This window comes from Macrosteles quadrilineatus, unplaced genomic scaffold (genome assembly GCF_028750875.1).
Source record: "Macrosteles quadrilineatus isolate MER2022 unplaced genomic scaffold, UCM_ALF_1.0 Scaffold_4__1_contigs__length_99947679, whole genome shotgun sequence".
NCBI lineage: Eukaryota > Metazoa > Arthropoda > Insecta > Hemiptera > Cicadellidae > Macrosteles > Macrosteles quadrilineatus.
The window spans coordinates 75,908,377-75,934,756 of record NW_026542597.1 but is presented as its reverse complement, the minus strand read 5'-3'; the positions used below and the strand labels follow the sequence as shown (position 1 = coordinate 75,934,756).

The 26,380-nt window shown below is 34.7% G+C and overlaps 1 protein-coding gene across 3 annotated transcripts in view; it reads right to left on the bottom strand.

The window, feature by feature from the left end:
* LOC128992081 (b(0,+)-type amino acid transporter 1-like) overlaps positions 1 to 26,380 on the bottom strand; it is a 53,301-nt gene that overhangs the window by 1,892 nt on the left and 25,029 nt on the right. For 2 of the 3 annotated variants that reach the window (XM_054415485.1, XM_054415484.1), the window contains exons 2-11: positions 14,114 to 14,323; positions 13,439 to 13,540; positions 8,500 to 8,742; positions 7,909 to 8,034; positions 5,785 to 5,929; positions 4,984 to 5,107; positions 4,522 to 4,625; positions 4,072 to 4,168; positions 3,580 to 3,729; positions 1,945 to 2,113 (exon numbers count right to left, since the gene is read on the bottom strand). In XM_054415485.1, coding sequence (XP_054271460.1) covers positions 1,945 to 2,113; positions 3,580 to 3,729; positions 4,072 to 4,168; positions 4,522 to 4,625; positions 4,984 to 5,107; positions 5,785 to 5,929; positions 7,909 to 8,034; positions 8,500 to 8,742; positions 13,439 to 13,540; positions 14,114 to 14,323 — 1,470 coding nt within the window. Of the gene's footprint in view, positions 1 to 820; positions 2,114 to 3,579; positions 3,730 to 4,071; positions 4,169 to 4,521; positions 4,626 to 4,983; positions 5,108 to 5,784; positions 5,930 to 7,908; positions 8,035 to 8,499; positions 8,743 to 13,438; positions 13,541 to 14,113; positions 14,324 to 26,380 lie in introns of all 3 variants that reach the window. The other variant, XR_008490689.1, reaches the window with a different exon arrangement.

Here is a 26,380-nt window from a genome sequence, read left to right as displayed (position 1 = left end):
TTTGCAATGGATCACTTGGAAGAGGTTTTTGAATTTTTGGTAAAACCCTGCCATTCCAGACGTTGACTTACAGGTTTTTTTTTTTGCGCATCAAGCATTTCTGGCTTGTTCATGGGCATTCAACTGAGATCGTGATTGTGAAAAATTACGATAAAGCACGGAAAAAATTGCCTGATACTCGGTCCTAACCCTTTTCTACTCTTATTCTCTGTTTTAACCGTATTGTCGCTATTCTTAGAGATATTTTTCAGATGTCACTCACTATTTTTGACTTTTTCGATAACCCAGGACTCCCAAAGTTCCAAATGTGCAATTAGAAACTGTTTCCAGTGTTGTATTTCTTTCTTTATTTTTATCATTATTTCCTACACCAGTGGCATTTTGAATAAAAAACTGATTCCTTTAAAGGAAAAAAAGGTGTAAACCATTCAAATGTTTGTTGATTTACCGGGAATCAAACTCTCCCTTGCACCAATCGAGATGCTAACCACCAACTACAAATCCAAGTTCAAACGCACAAATCTAAAAAAAAAAAAACTATTCAAATACCAGAGTACGTTAAAATTCATTCTTGAACCAAATAAGAACTAGTCTCCATTAAATTCAATAACTCAAATCTTAAGTGTACTCTTCAAAATTAAGATTAATAATTCTTGAAATAAAATTAAAATTTACATTCTAAAGCAGCTTGACGCAAAACCCTGCGCTGTAATCACAATGTATAATTAAACAACAAAACACAAGCAACTGAGGAATAGAAAATGAACAAATGAAGGATTGAGAAAACTAGAATGCGATGAGGAAATCCCTGCCTACTTACCAGAGGAGGTCGATGCTGCCAACCACCGCACTTGGCTGAGGCGGACAACAATCGGCCACTCTGAAAGGAAATTGTCGCCAGCAAACTGTCGCCAGCACAACAACTACGTACTTAGACCTAAACTACCTCGACCACCGTAGCAGCAACGTACTCAGTTAATGAGAAACTTAATATGATGGGAGGGATGAGCAAATAAAAATATAAAGCATGTCGGATTCATTGACTCAGCTCTAAGCATTTAGTTTTGGAATTTTTTTAAATTATTTTGTACTCTAGTAGACTCGTGATTATTAAAGGAAATTTTTGTTGAACAGATAGTTCTCCTGGTTAGGGCGATGCTGATAATTATGCTTAAAAGTATATTGAAAGGGACCAGGAAAAATTACTTCCCCCAAATAGGCCTAGGCCTACTTTCATAATTTATTTTTTTAAGCCCGTGTTGAAGAGGACTAAATAAAACTTTAATTTTCATGCCAACAATTAAATTTTAAAAAAATATGTTAATATCCTTTAATCAATAGTTGAACATCAATAGTCAAACATTAAACAAAAAGAGTCCTTTGGTTAAAAAAAAAATAAATAAAATAAAATAATTTTAAAATTGATGTCAGTGTTTCATATAGAGTCACAAAACACCCATCTAGTTTTAATTTTTTCAATTTCTCTCGACTGTTTTTCTTTGAGCTTAGGATAACCATGAGTCTACCGTTTGTTGTAGAGGAACCCTAATTTATAAATTACCTTTGATACCCTGAGTTATCTTAGTATTAAAAGCTGCAAATCTTTGTTTGTCGTTAAACCAACCAAAAACTATACAGGCCTAACCAATATTTAGTTTAAAGAACAAATCAATTTAACGTATGATGCCTATCACTTTCAAAACCCTTTAGAGCTCTATCCCAATTCCACTTTTTCGTAAACATTAACTTAATAAATAGTTAATACTGTAGCTTTAAACTATCATTTGTTCAATCCACAATCAGTGCTGTTCCCATTGCCTGGATTTTAAAACAAAACGCATGGAATTTACATTTCGGACTAATCACGAAATCAATCCGAACATATTCAAACAAGTACGTACCTGTTAACTGAGGAAATGAGAGAGTTTGAAAAGAGGTACTTACCTAAGATGGCTGGGTTGTACTTGAAGTGTACGAAGGGTATGTAGAACAGGAGGCCTGCTATGATGAAGAGACACGCGTACAAGTACTCGACTTGGGGTGTGTCTATGATGGGAGCTATGACGAGATACGTAGAGATTACCAGGACCAAAACTGGAATGATAATAGGCACCTGCAAACAGAGAATTGGTTGAATAAGCGTCTTTTATAGGCCAATTTGTAATTCAACTGAAGAAAGTGTTAAGGGGTTTGTACTTTTCATCTGGTTTGTTGGAAAGCAACCCAGAATCAAAGTGTTTTCTAGGAAAATAGCTATTACTGTAGAGTTTAACGTGAGATTTCAATCCATCAATTGTAATTTGTCATTTTAGGGTCTCCAGAAGCCGAAAAACCACATTTTGTTCAATTGTTCTTTGTTTATCCATCTGTAGGCACAATAACTCTGATTTTGATGAAGTTTGACTACCACAAATAAATTAGTATCTATTTGAACATGGAATCGTGCGCAATCTAGACACAGGGAAAGTAGGACTTTTTATTGATCTTTTATATTTGGCGTTTTCGGGTATTTTGGTTTTGTTAGAAGATGGTGGAAAGCCTATGTTTGCAGTTTACGTCCCGTATTTGTCATTTATTTGTGAAGGCCGGTAAAAGATTCTCGTTTGATTAATCTTCTTTAACATAAATAATTCTCTTGGATTTAATTTGATTTTCTATATAGTGCAACACCCTATTTACCAAGATGATGAATGTGTTGAATTCAGTCACTGTCTCCCATGTTATCATAATGGAGAAACATTTTTTATATTGATTTCTAACTTGGTTTCTGCTGTACACATTTGCAGTTGGTAAAATAATTTCATTATATTCAAAATTTATACAAATTATCCAGCATTGCCTCCAGGATTGATTTAAGACAATTAGGTTTAATGAGTGCAAGACTTTAAACTTGAAATTAACATTAAGAATAGCATATTTTGTATTAGTTAATTGTTTAGGGTTAACTCTCAATAGTCTCCTTTGGGATCATGACATAGATTGTTTAATTTAAATATAGAGAATATTTGCAACTGAACAGCTTACCTCTAATACACGATAGAGCAACAAAGCTACTAGATCTGCGCCTATTTTATCATAGACATTAAATACAGCTCGGTCTACCTATATCGCATATGAAGACTTTAGTCAAAAGACTTTTAAGTGAGACGATTTTTTCATAGCAGGAAAACAACTAAAGATAACCTCCTTTGTAATATTACTAAGAGTACAGAGCTACTAAAACCAGCACCTTTTCGTCACAGATAGTCGATACACACATAGCATCACTTTAGTTAGAATTTAGTATATAGTTAGAATTTGAATTCCAACAAATTTATCTCTACAGAATCCTTTTCTAGAACATTGCTTGTAGTTGTAACCTACAGTAAGTGCAAGCAGTCTGGGCGTGCGGTTCCGTCTCTACTAGCCGTCCTGTGTACATTTCACCAACCCCCTCCACCACGCCTAGCCATGAAGACAGCTGAACAACCCCAGAGCCGAGTGGGCCAGATGTTTTTTGAAATGAGCAATAAACACTCCCCCCTACACCACGGGCCATAGCGCGGCCGTGCACGCAGACTAAATAAGACTACTCTGTACCTTGTAGGGCCTGGGGAAGTTTGGTCTGGTGAACCTCATCACTATCAACGCCAACATCGCTCCTCCGTAGAAGATCCAAGCCGTGAAGCTAAAGAAGTCTATCAAGGAGTTGATTGTCCCCGACAGCACCATTGCTATTGCTATGAGAGACTGAAACAGCGATAAACCGGTGTCAGATATAGCTAGACATATGAGTTTTTTGTAAAAGTGACTTCAAAAAGACAAATTATTTACGATAGAATTCAAGAGGGGAGGCTTTTGGAACATCTTCATTGTCAATAGTTGATGATCATCCAGCATTGATTCAATTTTGAACCTCCAAAATCCATGTGAAATGAAAACAGTGGAACTAATGAGGTCATTAGATAATGCCATGATCAGATCATGAACAGCACTACTTCATGTTAATAAAATAACTGGAAACTCTCCTAGTATACAGGTACTGAACCAGGAATATTTAAATATAGGACATACGTCAACTGAAATGCTTACATGGAATATTAGTCCAGGGGCAGGTGTCATCCTCCTTACATGTACGTAAGACAGGACCCCCATCAGATGTCCCTCTCTGCTGGCTGCAAAACACAGTCTGCAACATAAAACATTGGTGTCATGAACAAGAAGATATGCAATCTTTTATTATTTTTGTTATAAAAAATTACAAATACAAGACAATGATGGTTACACAGGAAAGAAAGAGTACCATGGTTGAAAATAGTTGTGGTAAATTTGCTTTCATTAACACATATGTTTTAGGTCTGAAAATGCATAGTCCATGTAGAATGATAGACTAGATACAACAAACACAGATAAGATACTCATACTTCAAAAATATCAGCCATAGCTTAAGGCCAAAAATTTACCAGCACACCATACAATCTTAGTGGAGTGACGATTGAACCTGCCTTTAATCAACTGAGGGATGCAAATTCAATTCATTACCTTCCAGCTGCAAAGAGAGTTCCATTGGCTGAGCCGAACGTTGAAATTGTGACGGACAAAGGCATCAGCCATGCCATGAGGCCGAGGATTCGGTTGCCAAAAGTCTGCAAAATATGTTGATTTCACCAATGAGATTATCAAATATTTCAATAGTTAAATATTGTACTCTGATGCCTTATTCTACAATTAAATCCATTCTTCTTATTCTAAACGTAAACAATGTCAGTGCAACAGCTGATCAACAAGTTTTATAGCCATTGTGGTCAAAACGTTGTTTAACCTCATCTGGTTGTTGCATGTTTATCTTTTTTTGTTTGTAGAATAAAAAACTTGAGTACGGCAAAGTAAAACAAGATAGTGGGGCAAAATGAAAGAATGCAGAATTAAATCATTTTTAAAGATTCAACCTGCACAGAAACGGTGCTTTTTTGGCAACTGTAAGAAAAATAAATTAATACTTACAACAGCAACCGCCTCCGACTCGACCATTTCTGCCGCAGACATTACGGCCAAGTAGGAGATGTTTATCAGCACGTAACAGACCGTCACTAGTGGGATGCCGATGATTATTGCTCTAGGAAGATTCCTGTGTGGAAAACCAGCATAAGTTAGGAAAAAAAATATTAATAAGTTGAACTAAGAAAAAATACAACTATTTACTCATTTCTATAAGTAAATGAAAAATATCAATGAAGTGATATTATACTACAGAAGAGCCTCAATTATTCAATGTTCATTTATATCCAACATTCTGTTATTCGACCCCCTGAGGATGATCAAGCACTGTGAAATTGTAAGGTATGACTATACACTATAGCGGTTAAGCCAAGAAAATCCCTTTTACCACCCAAACTCGGAAGATACATACGTCAGGCTTTAGGTCACTGCACTTGACTGTACTTTCTTATTGTTTCATCACTGCATACCACACAGTTTGTCAATTCCTTATAGCTGCATTACCCTCTGCTTTCCTTAACTAGTTTCAGTGCTATTTAAAACCGGTGGCTAAGTGGATGTGTCGGTTATTTTTTGTGGCTGAGGAAGTTGGTTGTTTCAGTGATCATGTATAGGTTTTTTAATGGAGAAACACTCATTTGATTATTTTTAAAATGATAACAGTTTGTTTTTTTTCTATTTCCTGTGTTATCTGACCTGTCTGCTTAACCTATCTTGTCGTAGTTAGTCTAGGTTGGATAATATTGACTCTACTGTACTTGTGTGGACAAATATCTATTGTAAATGAATAATTGTTACAGCACTTACTTTGATGGATTTTTTATTTCTTCCGTGACATAGTTTAAGTTGTTCCAGCCGTCATACGCCCACAACCCGGTGTAGAAGGCTGTTGCGATGTTGCCAATGGACGAAGTCGTCCCTTGGAACGGCTGTTCTAGATTTTGTGTGTTACCTGGAAAGACGTAAGAGTGAAAATTAAATCATTTGAACCTGAGGAACAACTCATATACCTATATTATCATGTATTTTCTCCATCATATGAACACAATAATATATTTTATTGTTAAATAAGCTGTTTGTGGTGAACCCACCTCTATGAGGATAGATAAAAGGTAGCAAAATGCATCATCAGAGGGAGCAACTTTTGAACAGTCAACCCTTCCCATCAATTTAGGAGCCATCCATGGTTTATTGTAGGTGTGGTGTCCTATCAAGCCCTGTTACGTACAAATTAACTTCTCATGAGTTAAACACCAAACCTGATCGAGATGTGATTTTAATCCTCAATCTACGATTGTGTTTCCGGCTGGAGAAACCGTTTTAAAATAACACACAATCGTCTACTGCACTAGTAGGGTGAGAGGTGTAGTACAACCCCCATTACACTGGTAAACCTTTACACCCGTGTTCAGCAAAACCTGTGTTACCGTCTTTGTTAAGTAATGGCACAGAAAACGTACTACTATAACCCAGAATGCCAACCGCATGGTAAAAAGCATTAAGCGGTTTGAGAGAGCTTTGCCTGTCAATCCGTAGGCAGCGCCACCAGCGTTGCTATGCTATTGCATGGCAACGCTGGTGGCGCTGCCTACGGATTGACAGGCAAAGCTCTCTCAAACCGCTTAATGCTTTTTACCATGCGGTTGGCATTCTGGGTATAGTAGTACGTTTTCTGTGGTAATGGTGACATAAATAGTGGTGAGTGAAGATTTAGTTATATTACCCTTGATGTGTGATACATCCTTGTGTTCTTAAAGTAAAGGCGTAGCAACTTTTCCAAGGTATTACAACTCAAAAAAATTATTAACTTTTTTTACCTACCCTATTAATAAGCTATGAAAAAATATTTGAGTTATCAAGTGACTCATCTTAATTTGATAACAAATTGTTCACGAGGCAAGCAATATTTTGTTCATTTGAAAGGTGAAACTTTTATTAAAGATAAAAATCAGGTCACTCTAGCGAGAAAGAAAATCTGTTACACAAGAGAGAAAGAGGGAGAGAGTAAGAAGGTGACCTGGTCATTGCTCCAACCACTTACTTCCCCCCCTTCCCCCTAATGGGCTATAACTTGCAACTTGCCCCCCACATCCCCTATAGGCACTAACGGTTTACTACCCTTGGTTGAATTGCCAGCTTCCTTTACAGTGTAAAGTATCATGTAATACTTTCTTTCTACATTGGAATTTCAAATGTTTATTGTTTTAATCTGAATTGTTTGATGAAAACGTTTATTGATCAGTTTAATACAACTTGTAAAATTTACAATATAGAAAAGAATCAAACAACAACTATATTCTAAACTTTAACCACCTTGTTTATCTAATCAGCCTGTTTAAATTTGAGTGATGTAACTGTGAGAAATATGCTGTGTTTGTATTTTAGATGGTATAATCTTTCCCGAAATCATTCAGACAAGTCCAGTCAAACTTTGTTACAAAGATTTAAGTTACCATATTGTATCATACAGAGTCTTAATTATCTGGTCTTGGGTTGTCTGACTAAATTTGTGTTTTATTTTGGGTATATCTAGGCCTTTGGCATTTTAAAAGTGTTTTTTTAAGGGAATGGTCCATACCCACTATTGTCTAACTCTCTCTCTCTGGGGACGATTAAGTATTGTACCAAGGATTCATGGCTGTTTCCATGTGGCATAACTTTACAGTGTACTTTAACTTTACAGACAACCCTTATGCCACCCCTGACTGTACTTATACACACCAGGTTTTAGGCACTTCATGCATACAACTACATTTACGGATTCTTTTAACATGCTGCATAACACACAGTTCATCAACTCCTCCGTCCTCATACATTCATAGCTCCCTACAACCCCTCAGATCTTACAATGCGAGTAGTAAACAAATATTGCTTTATCTATATTTCACTGTTACAGTAGTGGTGTACAGTCCAGTCAACAATGCAACACACCTTCTAGAAGTTTCCATGCGCCTCCAACAATGACTATGAGGATGGCGATCAGCTTTGCAGCTGTGAACGCGTTCATAACTCCGGTCGCCAGGTTCACACTGTAGCAGTTGATGTACATGATCACCACTAAAATAAAAAAAATACTTACAATTTTGACTGTCAATTAACATTAACTCATTGTCCAGTACTCAAAAAGAAATTGAACGCATTAATAGAAGTCGAAAATCAGCTGTTTCTATAGCCATGACCGCATATTAAAAGCCCAGGGATCAAAGACAGTTGTATGTTAGATAGTTTAAATTGGTTCAATAACGAGGAACAAACAGTGAACCACTAAACGCTCTTCATGAAAAGATAGCCTAAGCTTTTCCATGAAAAGCTAGTCCAGCTTTTCTTCAGCTAGTCTGTAAAAACAATATAAAATAAAATATGTTTAATTTTTAGTGGAATTAAGTTAGATAACCTGTGTAGCTTTGTTACTAAGATCAGCTGTTTAATTAGCTATTAAATAAAACTATAATTTCTTCAGCTAAAGAATAGACTAAAATATTTCCCGAATGAAATAATAAATGTTTATTTCCTCAAACTTACATATAGACAGTACAGAGACCAGTTTAACGACAGTGTCGGGTGGTTCACACTCGGAGACGAAGGCTTCAACAGCGTACTTGGCGAAGCTGAGGCAGATGATGGCCATCTGAGAGGGTTTGAGCACCAGTGTGGACACCCAAGAGAACAGGAATGCTGGAAGTGGACCGAACGCATCCATGAAGTACGCGTATTCGGCACCACAACTCGTGTTCATAGTTCCCAGCTCAGCGTAGGCCAGTGCACCTGAACAGGTAAAATATTTTTGATTGGTTAGGTTAATATTTTTTAACGAGGAAACAAATAAATTATTTGCTGCAGAAAACAGCTGTTTTGGAGACATGGTTTGTAATAGAGTAAGTAGTGTAATAAAGTAATTATTTTTATTCCTAGGTTGAAAAAGAATCAGCTGGAGTTGAAGACATCACCTGTGCTTTCTTGTATTTTTACATGCTCATCTCACTTGTAAAATTAAGTTTGTTGCCAAAGACAATAGTTTTGATTACCATTAAGAAAGATTAAAGCCGTATGCATGGAATTGTCTTTGTTCATTCTCATACGCAACTTTGGAGGCTCTTTCCCCCTTGGACAGTAACTAATCCTAACCTACCATGAAGAATATCCATAAGAAAACATCATTTTGTGTAAACATTTTCGTTAATAAATCTAAATCTATCAATTCTTGTTTTTAATGGTGTAAACAAGTGTGGTAGTAAAACAAAGATCAATTTGATCGAGGCGAGACAACCTATACAATCGTATTATCGTGTACAATTATAAATGTAGTACAAGGTATTGTTTATCAGGTCCGTTGTAAGGTCACGGATCATCAAGCGTGTGCTATGGACAAACATTGCCAGCAGTATCAGCCAGCACAAGAATAGCTGCTGTTCTACACGGGTCTGCTTCATTTACGCATCTCTTTCAATCTCTGTTGTCTTATTTCTGACTTGTAAAAAATAGGGTGTCGACAAAACAGGTTGGGAAGATTTATTGCTACACGTAAATAGCCTTTACAAACTTTTTGTTCCACCTCTACATCCTAGGACCCTAAGATATACCCTAGAACTGTTTTTACACATTACTTCAGGCTAGACCTACAAGGTTCCCGTCTAATCATATAGCTAAAGCCGTTTGCATCTAGCGGGATTCGAACCTAGGTTTTCAGGGACCAAAGCCCTGCACTCTGTTCCTAGAGGGGTCTAGACCAGAGCGTCCACAATTTTAACATTGGATCATTAATAGAGAAACATAATCATTGAAAGTGTACCGGTTTATAATCAAACCAATAACTTATATTGTTGTTGTTAGTGTCTTGTGTCTTTTAATCACTTAATTAAGACAGCTAGAAAATTTGAGTGATATTTTATGCAAACCAGGGTGTGGGTGATGAGTGAGATAAACTTTACAGATTTTTTAATGACTTGTTCCTTTTTTTTGAACCGTACATTAAAAACACAATGATAATGAACAACTGAGTCCAGCTTTGAAAAAAACATTAAGCTACAATGAAGTTTTTTTTCAGAATTGAATCGACAACAGTGGTGTGATTGTATATTTTTCACTGGAGTAGCGCTCACCATCATCTCGTAAAAAACATTGGTCGCCCATTTATACTGAGTAGAAACGCCGTTCCCACCAGGCAAACACCATAAACAGGTAAGAATCATGAATAATAAAATATAATCTTTTAAAATTATTAAGATCCTCTCTCAAAAAGCTGAAGTTTTAAATACTTTCTTTAATTTTTCAATTTATACATTTTTTTGGTCATTTTCAAAGCAAATTTAAGGTTAATTATTACTCCTTTGGAATGTAGACACACAGAGGTAAACCATCCTAAGACAAAGGCAAGGAATGCAGCATCGATATGAAGCTGTGTCGTGCCAAACTAATATATCCAATGCCAGGTAACTTGGCACGGTACCCACACAACAAACATTATACTCTCAAACTACTCCAATTACTTCTTTATAATCACCCCATTAATGTTAATTGCATTTTGTTTTGAGATTTACAATTATTGCCTGTGAGTACAACATCATGCGCACAAAATTTGGATGAAGGCCATTAGACAGGTTTTGTAAAGAGTTGCCTCAACAGCTTTGATATAAATCTATATGTATAAATTCAAACATTTGTGAGTCTGTAACTCTGTATGCTTCTCCTATGAATTACCTAACTGTCAATTGATTGGCTTTTACTTTGGGAAACTGGTCCATGAAAGGAAAGTTTCTGTTTTATTCCCGATCTCAATCCCTTAGAAGGTACCCCAGTCAGGCATTTGAGGCTAGGAGTTAAAAGGAGGAGCAAGTAGACTTCCACATCCTTAATGGAATCTGTAGCCCGTTCTGATGTATATTCATGCGTGAAAATGGGTTATGGAGTGTAAAAATGGCCGTGAAATCCTTTTCCTTTGTGGTCTTCTGTGAGAATCCACCAAAAATGAACATTTTCACCGCCATGTTTGGACTCCCTAGCCTATTTCTGCACTTTACCCTCACTCATTGCATTAGTGCCATAGCCTTTAGTCATCTGGCGATGAATGTCGGCTTTGGCTATGTTTCTTATAAAGAAAAAATGTATCACTGACCTTATCTTGTACGCGGCAGGAAATTCTATGGTTTAACAAATGTTAAAAACACACAGCAAAGAGTACATGTCAGCTACAGAGCTGCAAATTGCACCATTCTGTTCACAAACTATGCCCGTAAGTGGCGAGGAGCCTCGTTGTGGCATACAAGCGAACTACGAATTCATACGCATTATTTAAAAAGCTGTCCTCTTATTTAATCTACAATTCCTTATAGCAATTATTAGAAAAAAGTGGATATTCATCTCTTAAAAATCATCAATAACTTTATATAATCATTTTGAGAACATTTTCATGTAGATTCAAACAAGTAGTAAACATTTTAGGATATTTTATAAATGATCAGAAATAAATTTTAGCTGCACATAGAGGATGATGGTTTCCAGATCAATTTCCCACAGGTGCTGTTTGGCTAACTGAATTCTTTTTTTCACTAGTTTGGCTTCTGTCATTGACTAATGGATACTGAAGTTGTATCGATAGTCAAAGTTTCTATTCAACTCAGTGTTTCAATCTTGAATGTTCAGTCTCAGTACACATCTAGACTTTATATATCCCTTTAGGAGAAAGTCATGTTTTGAATTTTTTTTTACTGGCCTCAAATAAATACTTATTTTTATTGATTTATTATTTTAAATATTTAAATACCTTAAACTGTATTACCTAAAAGTGTGATGTTTCCCAAAAATCCTACTAAATTTAACAAAAATGATTTTATTCTTCTCAATGGTACATTTAATCTAGAATTTTCTGTCTAAATATCAAAAAACATCTATAAATCACTCTAAATTAATTTCGTAGACTTTTTCCTTTCAAGTTTTTAAGTTTGCCTCAAACAAAAAGTATATTTGAATTTATTTTAAGAGTAAGTACTGAATTTTCTAAGGATATTTTTACCAAGGAACAAAAATGATGTTACTTTCAATGGTATGTTTCTAGAATATGATGTTAATAAGTTCATTGCGAGACAAAGACAAACTGAGAGTCAAGGATCGGAATTAAATGGCCGGAGACATCACGTGATACCCGAGTGCTGCGCTGACCTAGGGTTAACTAAGTCAATGTGAGGCACATCATCACTTAACACTCAACACTTGATAGCTCTCTTCACTTTTTGTTCCGAGAAGTGAATTCGGTTTTAAAACGTTCAGATTCACAATCAAAATTATTACCATTCATTTTGTTGGGCTTCGACATCATTGTAAATTAGATGTAAATTAAAAATACTTTATTTCAACAAGTAAAATTCGTACCACAAGTCTCTTCCTCCTTAGCATGTACAAAAATTCAAATTTGAAAATAAGAATATTATTTACATTAACTTAATACCAGAAAATAAAAATATCATAATTAATTTCAAATTTTATCATAATTTTTTGAAAATAAATGGGATCAAAAATATTTTCAGTTACATTCGACAAAAATAGAAATAGTTCAGTCAGGATCACGAGTTGTCAAAAGCAACACGTGCAATGAATGAAGACAAGTCCAAATTGGCATCAATCCTCGGATGCTTTTTATAGAGGTTGTGAAATTGGAGTGTGAATTTGAGGAAGTTATTTTTTCAATGGGTGTATGACTTTTTCCTATTTAACAATATTACAAAGTATGGTAGGAAACTAGCCTATGTCTTCTATACATATAACGTACATAAATGGATAATATAGAGTAAATATTACGATTAAATATTGGATACAGCAAGTATTCCAATCTATTGCAAACCAAAAAAGTTAAATGTTGTTAACTTCTTGCATCCTAACTAAAATGTATAGTACAATACGACTATAAGTTGCACATAAAAAAAGAATTATTATAAGTATTCGTGCAAGCACAATTATACTAATAGAGAAAAGTGTGCATTTTCTAATTGAAATTAACAAACCCAAAAAAACTATACAATTTGTGGAAAATAATGAAACAAAAAAATATGATATATGAAGTTGTAACACCTCATTCTTCCACAATTTTTAGTAGGGCCATGGGAGATTTCTTCCAATAGCGCTAGGCCTATAGTTTTTGCTATCTATCAATGAACAAGTTTTACCTTAACAAGATTGTGTGATCCATTTTTCTGAATAAAATGTAAAAAAATAAAACCATTAGCATCAACAACCTATTAATATTCTCAACATTCTCAACTCTATTGGCTGTTCTATAGAGTTTTTTTCACCAATAGACACCACATTCCCAGATTTGATATACAAAACACCAGCTGATTCTTTTTTTCCATTGTGGATTTAATTTAGCACCACTTAATTTGTGAAAAGTCTTTTACTATTGATGATGTCCAGTACAATTATGTTTGTATTGTTGAAGGAATAATCAATCCCGTCTTGTCTATTGACCTACCTAAAAGCGACAAGACGCCGCATGCTATCCAGATGACGAAACTCATCCCGACCGATCCCGTGCGGATCAACAAGCCAGACGGCGATACGAAAATCCCAGACCCTGAAACACACAGTTGAACATAACAAATGGGAGTTCTTCTGAAAATCTCCTTGTACTATCTTAGCATTAACTGAAGAATTACAGTAGGTACCAAATAAGTAAATCAAACTTTAGTGCCTTCACGAGGGTCATAAGAAGTTGACACAACCTGCATGACGATATACACGAGGTTTCCAGTGTTGTCAATAGCTTGACCATCTTGCATAAGACCCTGTTCTGTACTATGGATGCAACTTGCATTTAGTATACATCAGACTCTAAAAAGTCAATGCTATTAGGCAAGTTGGTGGCTCAGTCGGTATCATGAAGAACTATGGCAGCGATGTTGTGGATTCTCGTTCGGTGCTCGCCACTTAATTTTATCAGTGCAGTTCACTCTAGTACTGTACCAACTTAACCCTTACCTTAAACGCATAGACCCAGGACTATGTGGAATGACAAATGTATGGTTAAACAAAAAACCATAATTTTGACAATAAACCAATAACCATAATAACAACCGTGCTAAGGTTGCTGACTTCTCCAAAAAAGTATAACTTATACCGGTAGGCATTTTAATTGTGAACAACCTACCGATCATAGTTCCGACGATTAGAGCCACCCCACTGAGGAGTCCCACCCGTCTCTGGAGGTGAAGAGCGTCGTCCGGAGTTGTGTCCGTCCCCTCCAGCTGGTCCCCGGCGTCGGAACCCTCCCCCGCCTCCGTCCCGACACCCCCGCAGCCTGTGTCCCCGACATCCCCGTCCAGCCCACACCACTCCTTGCCACCCCGCACATTGTTTCCTGCAACAGAAAAAAATTTCTATACTTGTAAAATGAATTGTAATCACTACAGTAAAAGGTTTTAGCATGAACTAATGTTCTGAACAGTTGAGGCTTTTGATACCTGCATTGGAATACACTGTTGTTAAGAGTTCTCCAACATGTGTTTAGGATTCACGCTCTTTTTTACAATAATTCAATTAGTATAAAACTAACTAACTACAGTGATGTGGCCAGGGGGGGTCCTGGGGGTCCGGACCCCCCCCCCCCCTTCCGGTCTTAAATATAATATTTTTTGTTAAATTAAATGTAAAATTATATAATCATTCTGTATTGGCGTTGGGGTTGATGATTTTCAATGCCAAGAGAGTTAAAAAACACAGTTTTAGGGCCTATATTTTTAAAATTTTTCCCGGAACCCCCTTTTACCTTTTAGCTTTTAGCCTTTTATTTACCCTTTTAGACGGTCGTCCCCCCCCCCTATTTTGAAATCCTGGCTACGTCACTGCTAACTATGAAATATATTGAAAACTTGGCTACCTAGCAAAAATCTATAATAATTGGTATTGGGACTTAGAATGCACCTTTTGTTCCAAACACACACTGTTGACACTAGGTACCTAAAAAAACTGTATGAAAAATCATTGGATTTCCCCCAAAAACAGGGATAAAGATGTACTGTACAGATTGTACTCTACATTGTACATAAGAAAAAAACTTGGTATATAGTTTATTTTGATTGTAAAAGCAATATAAAGGAAACTCACATTTCATTTTACAACTAATTTTGGCTTTAATTATTTAAGTTTCAATGGAATTTAAATTTATTATAATGGAAATTTTAACCTAGCAAAAATCACTTGTCATGCTTTTTACAGTTTGTTTGAATTAAAACAGCTGATTGAAAATGTTTGTTTACAATCTAATATACATAAAATAAATATATTATTAAACATTGGTTTAACTGTTAAAATAAAATTTGCTAACAATTGCCTCAGTACTTGGGGATTAAGTTTTGGTAGGAGAGAGCCAAGTAAAATGATCAGTATTTTATCGGAACTATTTTTCCTTATATCGAGTAATTTTCGGTGTAATCTTTGCTCAATAGTAACAACTGATGTTTTTTCCTTTGTACTGTATATTGTAATTTGCTAGTATACTGAGGATGGCTTGTTATAAACACATGTTACGAGTCTTTTGTTTACTTTTTTCTTGTTATTTTGTTCAACCAACATAGTTACTTGGCAACCCATAGAGCCAATGTTAAATTTGAAAATTTTCAAATGAGTTGTGCAGTGAAATTCAAATTTTCCTGATTTAGTGGCAGTCGTCAATCACGTTTTTAGGCCAGAAATAAATTGTTTGCAAAATTTGAAGGAAATCGTTGAAGCCATATTTTTAAGATCTTTGTGCAAGCATACATACAAGCAAACATTGCTCATAAGAGTATAAAATATACTTCTTCATACTTTGTGCAGAAAAGTGTAACTATAAGTGCTCATTAGTGAAAAAATTTAAAGCTAGAAGGATGTATTAAAATACGGTTTCCCATTAAAATAATTGCTTACAAGTAAGTTAGTTTACTGTAAAAAGGTTTAAAAAATATCTAATTTTGTTATGTTTTCATTTTCATTTACAGTTTTTTACCAAAGGAACAAAACAACGGCAGAAAGAATGCAGTGAGAGGTCTTATTTTACTTACAAAATGAGAAAACTCAACTCATTAAACAATCCCTACAGTGCTTTAAATTCCTCCCTGTCATTTACATCTGTAGCGATAAAATAAATCTGTTAGCCAAGAACTTATTTTTCAGTATGAGCTAATGGTAACCGGATGTAATTATTTATTCTGGTTTAAGATCTGCTGTAAATTTAATTTAGTCATTCACCATTAATTTCTAGCTCTCACATTCATGATTCAACTCAATCTGGATCGGATGTAGGCATTCAGAGGAGAGGCGAATGTAAGTAAGATGAAAAAGAATAATGAAAATACTTTTCAGCTTTATAACTCCCCTGCAAAAAATTATCTTTAATATTTTGCAACCCTGAATCCCATAATATTATCTATCAATGTTTTATGTGCTTATTTGATTCCCAATCAACTTTTCAATCTTCAATTGTCCCTGACCAACTGACTCTTTTCTTTCGTGTAACCGAAATTCAATAGGTAATTATGTGTCCCTTATTTGCTTTCTATTCACAAGCGACCACTACAATCATTTATCTTCCGTCTAATGTTTTGTTTAGTTATATTTTGTCACTAATGTATTGCAAAATCATTTTTTTACTCTTGAAAATAAGCTGGGAATTGGGGATTACTTTTTAAAAGTTGTATTTCATACTAAATAATAAATGTTGTTGACGTTAAGAGCGTGTTCTACCAGGTCAAATCAAGATGCCGGTAAACATGCTAATGATTCTAAATATGCATCTACAGTACAAGCTCCCAACTTTCTAAAACTAATTTGTTTCCAATTATTGTGGGATTTTTGTGCTCTTAACATTACAGAGCTTACAGTGGGTGGAGTAAAAATATAGTTTAAGTATTAGGTATTTAGAAGTTTAAATCGCAAATGAAAAAGACTAGGCCTAATTTTACGGATTTTAAAACTGATTTTGTAAACACTTAAAGAAACAATTAGGGTCAACCGGGGCTAATATGAACACACCAAAATATTGGGGCTAATATGAACAATGACTTAAAAAGTCCTTTATCTGGGATTTTTAATCATGAAAAAAATATAATTAGAAAGGAAATTTATTGTATTTTTTGTGTCCATAATGAGAAAACTTCAAATTTGACTTTTAGGTACTTTAAAAAAATACTTTGTTAAAACACTCTTTTTCCGCCCAAAAAACTTTTCCGCGCAAAGTGAAAACTTTTGTTATAACAATTTTTACATTGGTTGTAGGAATAATCTTAAGCCTGAATTTTGTTAAATAAGAATTGGGGATTATTTTTCTTTTCCCAAAGTTAAAATATATTAATAACAGCCAAAGTTATAAGCTTTCAAAGTTGGGGGGCTAATGTGAACAGTGAATGGGGGCTATTGTGAACAGTACCACCTTCCGCTATGTCGCTACAGTGTTAAAAACACTGGCTGACGGGGAGATCGAAGTGATGGGATTTAAATCCTGTGATGAGAAAAAAAAATCATTCCTGAAAAAAGAAGATGATATATTTATTGTTTCTACCACTGACATTTTGGGGAAACTTCCAGCCCCTAATGTATGTGGAACCAGTGATAGACATAAGTATGTCTTCGACAAAATTGTCGAAGTTTTTGAGGCTTAAGTTCCTCAATAAACTTCTTTGAAGGCCTTACAGTGATAAAACAGTTTTAATTTTACAAAGACAACAGTTAAGGTGTTGAATAGGCCTAGCCCACATTTTTATATTTACCTAATAGGCCTAAAAGTGCAATAAACTGTCATTTGCCTAAACGAACAATTTGCATTGTCTTAAATTAGACTATTGTTTTTTTAAGTGCTTTAAACAATTTGTATGTGGAAGTAATTTTTAATAAATACTCAGGTATGTTGACAGATAATTTTTTTCTTGTTTATATCTTATTATTAGCCCTGTATAATATTTATAAATGGTTTTAAAAAAAAGGGTTACCGTAGGGCGACCTGCGGCTCTCCAAAGATACCTTCATATCTCAAAAACTATTTAAGATAAAATATTGAGACTTATTGCAACTGGTAGACTAGACCCTAGGCTTGTTCACAACAGCCCCCACATATGCCTAGTGTTGTAAATAAAGAGTTATTAAGAGTGTTCACATTAGCCCCATGGGCTGTTCACATTAGCCCCTTTTAGCAGGGCTAATGTGAACAGTGGTTTTTAATTTTTTTTTTTATAATGGTTACATTTATGGTTTTTGTTAGTAAATAAATAGATTCAGCTAAAAGAGCTGTATACACTACTATTTTTTCTTTTCTTCTGTCATTTACCATTTTTGAGTTAATGTCAAAAGTTTACTTTTTTTGTTCATATTAGCCCCGGTTGACCCTACAAAGTTCAATGCAGCCAGTGCATAGTTTGGATCGTTGTGAATTTTTTACAGTTTATTTCAACTTGATAAACACTTAAATAATGCCAGGAGGTTCTTTTTGTAGGGCCATAATTACGTGGTAAACAGCCGGCGGGTGGAACCCTCTTGAGGTGGGAGTTTTACAGTAGAGAGAAAGATCCTTTTGCTTTAGGATCCTATCCTTTTGTTAATTTTTTGCGGATAGACCTATTCCAGTGTGCTCCAAATTATATGGTTAATTCATATAGCTAATATCAATTTGTATTCAACAGGATTTGAACCCAGACCTTCTTGAGAGAAGTTCCATTACCTCTATACCAGCCACGTCCATGTTTCATACTACAAGATTTGGAATAGCAAACTCCAGACTTCCTATAAGTAAGTAGATTCAAATTGAAGGATAAAAGCCGCCATCAAACATCGTTTACACTTCGGATATCAGTATTGACAGCTAGAACTGACAATAGTCTGCAAGCTCAGCTGAGAGCTCAATATTGCCACATGTTTTATTGCATGGATTCCGTCCGTGCGCAAATGGCTTCCATTCACATCTCCTTCCTATTCATCCCTCTGAGCTGTCTCGGAACGTAAATAGACATGTCAGCTGCAAGTTCACGGGAAGATATATTTCACTTTTGCAGATAAATCATAGAGTGGCCGTCTTTGAGCTTGAAAATCTACTTGTAATTTTAATAACGTACACATATGTTTTTAATTAATATATTTTTGCAGTTATTTCCTACGTTGAAATCTGTTTATAAGTTGAAGTAATTACAGGCCTATGGTTGCCTGTTTGCATGTGAAGGGCTGTGGGCCCAAACAATAATTGCGCCCCTCTCCACCTACCCTACAGGGGATTTGTTCCTTGTGCTTCTAACAAACCTAAAACCTCTGGGTCCAGGCTCATAGGGCCCATTTATTGCGGCGTCCCCGAGTAAATATTTCCTAGCTCACATTTTAAAGAAGTTACTAGTAATATAAGATCAGTAACTACATCTCTTGGCTATCCAAGTGGAGTGTAGATGGTGAGACTATCTGTGAAGCTACTGACTAAGATCAGCTGTTTATTTAGTTGGGATCATTTATTAAAAGCCCAATGATCCAAGTCAGCATTATGTCCCTAGTGATCAAAGTATCGAGAATTAAGAAAGAAAATACTGTAAATTTAAATGTAGCACACTCTATGTGGCTCATTAAACTGTATTCTAGTTGAATCAATTGGCTACATAAAATATCTAATCTGGTATCTAAAAAAGTCAAAGGTTTAGTGAAACTGTGATAAATTATAGTCAGGACTTAACTTATAGAAATTGGTGAAACAATGTTAAAATATACTTGAAGTTATGTCATTGGCAGCGTAAAACAGAGGAAAAAGAACGACCGATGAAAAATGAACTAGCAGTAACAGAGTTTGTGGTTTCAAGCGATTAAAAATATAGTTGAAAGTTCACAGAAATATTGCGAAACAACTACAAACAAAACTTTTCAATGAAGCAAGATTGATGATACATTGTTGTTTAGCTTGCTTTGTTGAAAGTTTCTCGAGTTTATTTTTCATTAGTTAATCTGACATTGACCACATTGTGTTATTTTAAATTTAGTTTATAAACCAGACTACTGTGAATATAATACAATGCAGCTGTGCATTGAACTAGTTTAGTTGGGTTGGTGCCAGAGATATATTGTGACCTTTCGCGTAAGGTTTCCTAACAAAATAATGGGTTTCGTAACATTATCCCTTATTTACCAAGACAGCTCCTTTTGGACCATAACCAAGTGAAAAGGCAAAATCAACACATTCCTTTCAGTTTTACTTAGACTTTATAAAAAGTTGTCCAGTAAAAATTGAAACGGGATACCTATTTCAAAAAATAAAATACAGTCTGAAGATGAAAAAATATACTTTTTAAATCTCTTGTGGAATTAAAAAAATATTATATATTGGCCTTTTGTACCTTAAAACTTAGTATTACATTACAATAGGTACCTAAACTCTAACCTATTTTTTAATTCGATCATCATTTGAAGTTTTTCATCCTGAATTGTGCCAAAAAAGTTTAAGATTTAATACTATTCAAAAACCCAGCTTGGTTATCTGGGCCTTAAAAATGAAGAGAAAATTATATAAAACGTGCGTGAATGATAAATACTCAGGGAGGTTGATGTTGACACTAATGACAGTGTATGACCACAAATCATAAATTCACTTTCTGAAGAACAAGTTCCGCTGAGATATTTCTGTCACTTTTTTCTTTCACCTCGTGCTAATTATAATTTCAGACATTTTACGATTTAGTCTGGAAATAATACAATCTATTTTTACACACCCCTCTATGGATTAATCTTTGCAAAATCATTTATATTTGTTTATATAAAAATAGAGTGGCAATGTACTTAATTTCAATTTGAGTCTCAATTTGTCATCAAATATATTAATTTCCTTATTTTGGTTTCCGGACAATCAAGAAGTTTTGTAGCTAGCTTGATCCATTTAAAATATCACTGTTGTCGATTGCACAGTAATTGTTGTCATTGTTGACAGCAGATCCATTCAAAAGTATTACAAAAGTATTTGAACTCCACCAAATGAGTTATTTGTTTTTTGTTATCCATCATCAAATTTGTCTTTTGAACTTCATTTAATCTGCTTACTGTACAATATGAAATTGCACCTGCTGTCTTACTAAACGAACAGGCAAGCAAACACTAAAGCATAATGGAATTCCTAGACCACAACGTATAAAACAAACAAACAAACGAGACACTGAAGAGAGAGAGAGAATGACAGTGAGGTAACCCGAGTGGGGGCAGGAGGGATATATTTAGACAAGAGCTTCAGGCCAAGGAACAAGTCTCAGTAGGCCAGCGGCTTATAATAGCCTTGTCTGACGTGGTCACAACATCCAGACTGTGACCGTAACTTTGGATTCAGTGGAATTCCTAAACAGCATCTCATAACATCCAGACTGTGACAACAACTTTGGATTCATTGGAATTCTTTAATAGCTTCTCACAACATCCAGACTGTGACTACAACTCTGGATTTATCAGAGTTTTTAAACAGCATCTCATAACATGCTTACTATATGTTAGACTGTGACCATAACTTTGGATTCATCAGAGTTCCTTAACAGCATCTCACAATATCCAGACTGTGGCCATAACTTTGGATTCATCAGAGTTCCTAAACAGCATCTCACAATACCCGACTGTGGCCATAACTTTGGATTCATCAGAGTTCCTAAACAGCATTTCTCAATATCCAGCTAGACTGTTACCATAACTTTGGATTCATCAGAATTCCTTAACAGCATCTCTCAATACCCAGCTAGACTGTGACCATAACTTTGGATTCATCAGAATTCCTTAACAGCATCTCTCAATATCCAGCTAGACTGTGACCATAACTTTGGATTCATCAGAATTCCTTAACAGCATCTCTCAATATCCGGCTAGACTGTGACCATAACTTTGGATTCATCAGAGTTCCTAAACAGCATCTCACAACATCTAGACTGTGACCATAACTTTGAACTTCTCAGAGTTCCTAAACAGCTTCTCACAACATCTAGACTGTAGACTGTGACCAAAACTTTTTAGTTTTCAGAGTTCTTAAACAGCATCTCATAACATCCAGACTGTGAATACAACTTTGGAGTTTTCAGAGTTCCTAAACAGCATCTCATAACATGCAGACTGTGACTACAACTTTGGATTTGTCAGAGTTACTAATCAGCTTCTCACAACATCTAGACTGTGACCAAAACTTTGGATTCATCAGAGTTCCTAAACAGCATCTCACAATATCTAGACTGTGAACATATGTTTGGATTCGTCAGAATTCCTTAACAGTTTCTAAATGCATAAAAACTGTGACTAAGCACTTCGTTTGGATCCTTTCTAAATACAGCACCTCACTAAATATAAAATGCAAAATTTTGAAATTCCTCTCAACATTTTTCATTTTATATTTCAATAAAAAAAAGACCTCTGATTTTTCTTCAACACCCGTTAATTTTGTGTTTTCTGTTAAATTACCCCTTAGAAAATGTAACTGAATTTCATAAGCTAAACCAAAGATGAAATCAATCCATTAGAAAAGTTATGATCCTATCAAATAGTAAGACAGTTTTTCTACGTCCGCCATTAACTTCCTAAATCGCAAAGTAACTCTATATTTAATACATTGCTTTGATTGAAGAGGTGCCACACCCAATACAGGGAAATCCATTTATCTCTTAAACTTTACTCATGCACTTCAGCTGAATTGAACATTTTCTCAATCATTATACTATTGGTACTTCTAAAAAATAATGCATACTCCAATGTGTGTATGTAAATAGGTTAGATGTATTCAAAGAATTGCAACCAATAGAACGAGACAGTGAAGTTAGATTAATGCAATTTCTTTATGGTACACATATCCATCAACAAACTTTGTTAAAAGCCCAGTGATCAAGAGTTTTAGTGGCCTTTGTATGAAATTTATAATTCAGTTTTGAGCATCATATTGTTCTATTCAGAAGCACTTCCATTATGAAGAAAGGAGTTCCATCTCAGTTTGGCCTAGTTTGGGCTGAACAGCACTCACGTCAAGAGGCCCTTAAAATGATGAAACTATTTCTGATAGAACTGTAAAGCCATTGAGTAAATGGGTGGATCTTTACAATACTGTAAATTACATTTTCAGACTTTTTATCAGTTTTTAAAGGGTCCTTCTTAAGGTTACATTTGAAATCAAGTTCGCAATCTTCAAAAGAATTATTTGTTTTCATGCAATATAAAAGGAATGGAATGAAATAATTGGTTCAATATTAAACTATTTAAACACAAAACTTAAGATCTTTCAAGCATTCAGATTGAATTCTAATGAACTACGAGAACAAAGATGGAAAACTTAAAAACAAAAATAGTTTGGATTGCATGACTAAGGCCCAGCTGGAAGAAAGTCAAATCAATTGGTGGAGCCTTGACATGAACTTTATGGTTCTTTAGACATGTATATTTGGTGCTTAACAATATTAGAACGTTTGACGACTTTTTATATTTAGCAGGAATTGTGTTTATTTGACAAATATACTTTGTGACCCTAATTCTTGCTGCATTTGAAAATCAAAATTGCTAAATGAACAAGGTAGTTAACCTCATGGTCTTTAATGGTTTGACAGGATTCATAAAATTTTAATTTAATAGTTAATATGCTCGTAGAACCAATAGCTAAATAATAATTTCAGATAATTATCCGCATCATGGTATGTATATTGGTATTATAGAAACTAGTTGTCCTTTGATTAAGTCTTCATGTCTTTCCATTTTCCAAAAACCTATGGACTAAATTAGCTGAAAACTAGCCAGTTGTAATTTGTTAGTTTCATATAAATTATACCTATTTTTAACAACATGACATATAAAAACTAGGAATTTACTGGCCCTTGACAATTGTCGGGGGAAAAAAGTTTAGACACTCATGTTTGGAGCTCTACAAGAAAAGTAAGATCCAACTTCATAGAATCTTTCTACTTACAAAAATCCAAGTACTCTGTATATTAACATTTTTTATGTTTTATTTAACTTTATTTCCATAAAATTTATATTTTCAGCTTGTTTGTAACAATTTTTATGACAGGAATGTAAAACCTGGAAACGTGTTTTCGAAATTATCTTTTGGCTTTCAAAATTTGCCAAAGGTTAACCGCATCTAAAATGCCATTAAACTTTAATACAACACATTGAACATATTTTTCAGAATTTTTTTCACCCATAAAGTTTTTTTTTGTAATTATGTAACGAACTTTTTCGAAAAAACGCAAACATTCAAAGTTTTGAAAAGCTTGTTTTGCAATTTTTTTTAAATATTTATAGTTCTAAGCCTTACTACTGTTACAAATACTGATACAGTTGTAGAAAATACTTTTTATATAAAAAAAAATGTTAAGAGCAAAATATTATTGGACCTAATGTTAAAATTTACTAGAATTAATTGAGGGACCAGTTATGAATTGTTTGGATCAGATGGGAAAGGTCAAATCAATACTGTATCAAAATACCAGCCAAAGTGTCATGGTGTGATTGATTGTTGATAAATAACACCACAGCCATATTCTGTTGTTGACAATGTGCAAGCAATTTGTATCAATCAATCCATGCTTTATCCCACTTGTACTAGATACTAATACCTTTATTGATTTCCAAACACTTTTTGACTTAAGAAAGAAGATAACTTTAGGACTAACATACATGTTCTCTTACAACCTTTCAACACAAATAGTAAGTAGGTAGTGTATTTTAATAAATTAGGAATTTGTTATAGCTTTCCCAAAAACATTGTCTGTTGTGAAATGAGCTGTTTATATTGTTACATTGTTGACCTGAACACTTTGTTCCTATACTTTCAGAGAAAATTCATTCTTTTTTAACCACAATCAAACCGCTCTTGATGTTGAACCACCAAAGACAAATTAATTTCAATTTTAAAGTAGATGAATTTTAATTTTCAAGTCGATCAAGTAAAACAGTTATCATTACACAAAAAATATACTGAGTTCGTCTGACCTGGAATAAACCTATGAATAAAAGATGAAACTTGTGTTTACAATCTGTTATATGGGTCAACCATCTCTTATATGTTATGGATCATAAAGTCTCTCTGAGCCAGCATTAGTAACCAGACCAGGGGGGGGGTAAACCCCCCCCCCCACATTTTCTATCTCTCTCCCACCTACAGATATTCTCTATCTCTCTCTTTCGACTCATGACACTTCATCTATCACATAAAGCTATTTGTTATCCTAACGTTTCACACCATCAAACTTAGTGACAGAAAATCAAGAATGGTTTGGCTTTTATAGCAGACTCATTTACTGAGTATAAAGTTGACACATACCAGAACATAATGTAAAAATAACATAATTTTCACGGTTAAAAAGTGAAAATGCTAAAGTGAAATAATTTTCCATGTAAAAATAACATGAAAGATTTAAGAGGAGTATTTTTTGTACGTGGAAATAATGTGTTTTTGAGCTATCTGGAACTTGATTTGTGTTTCCATGGGAGTCTTACATCTTTCTGGTTGCGGAATCTTGTCCTCAACAGGACAGTAATGTTTTTATAAAAACTAGCTTTTTAGGTTAAGCTTAAGTTAGAAAGTTTTGACACAATTTAATGTGCCTGATGTACATCAAAAGACTTTTTGACCTGATTTGATTTTGGTGAATGTAGTATTAGTGATTAAATTGGAAGGAATTAGTATTACGGTGTTGCTTGATTATTTGCACAACAAAATTTTGTGTATTTTGTATTATTTGGCATCACAAATAAAACTTTCTCAGATTAGTTCAAGTTTAAAACATGCCATCAATAACACTTTTTCAATAACCCTGCATCCTCCAAGTATTGGATAGCAATTGTGATGGCACTGTTAATTATCAATGGATAGCTCAATTAAAAGTAGTGTCTATCCCAGAATAAATCTGGCTTGAAGTCGAACCAGGATCTTTCACATTTGAAAGCGAACATTTTAACCACTACCTAGATAATCCATGTTCTAGACGAAACTGTAAACGTAAAAGAAACTTATTGTCACTGTCTGGCAGCTTACAAATGTCGTGCACTACGAGAAGTTGCCAACTCTGGCATAGTGAGCCACTACTGCGATGGAGTACGTTATGCCAGACAAGTCACATGTTCACTGTCAAGATGAACGCCACGAGATCTTGGCGAATATCTCGGCTGTAGGTTACGGAACAGGACGTATTAATTATGCATGATGATATCAGCTTCCTAAACTTGGCAGAAAATCATTTCCTCTTTAGTGAATTGCTCTTGAAAACACCTTTGATAGTTTTGGCACAAACTTGATAAACGATTAATGAGATGATTTGTTTTTAGATTTTCATATTTCCTATGTTGTGTAAATATTGCAAATAGTTGTGGTAGTACTCATCTAACGTTCTTCTCATCATTTTGTTTTGGCTATCCTTGTGATTTGAACAAGCACTATTATGAAAGCTGTTAATGTATAAAGTCGATTATATACATG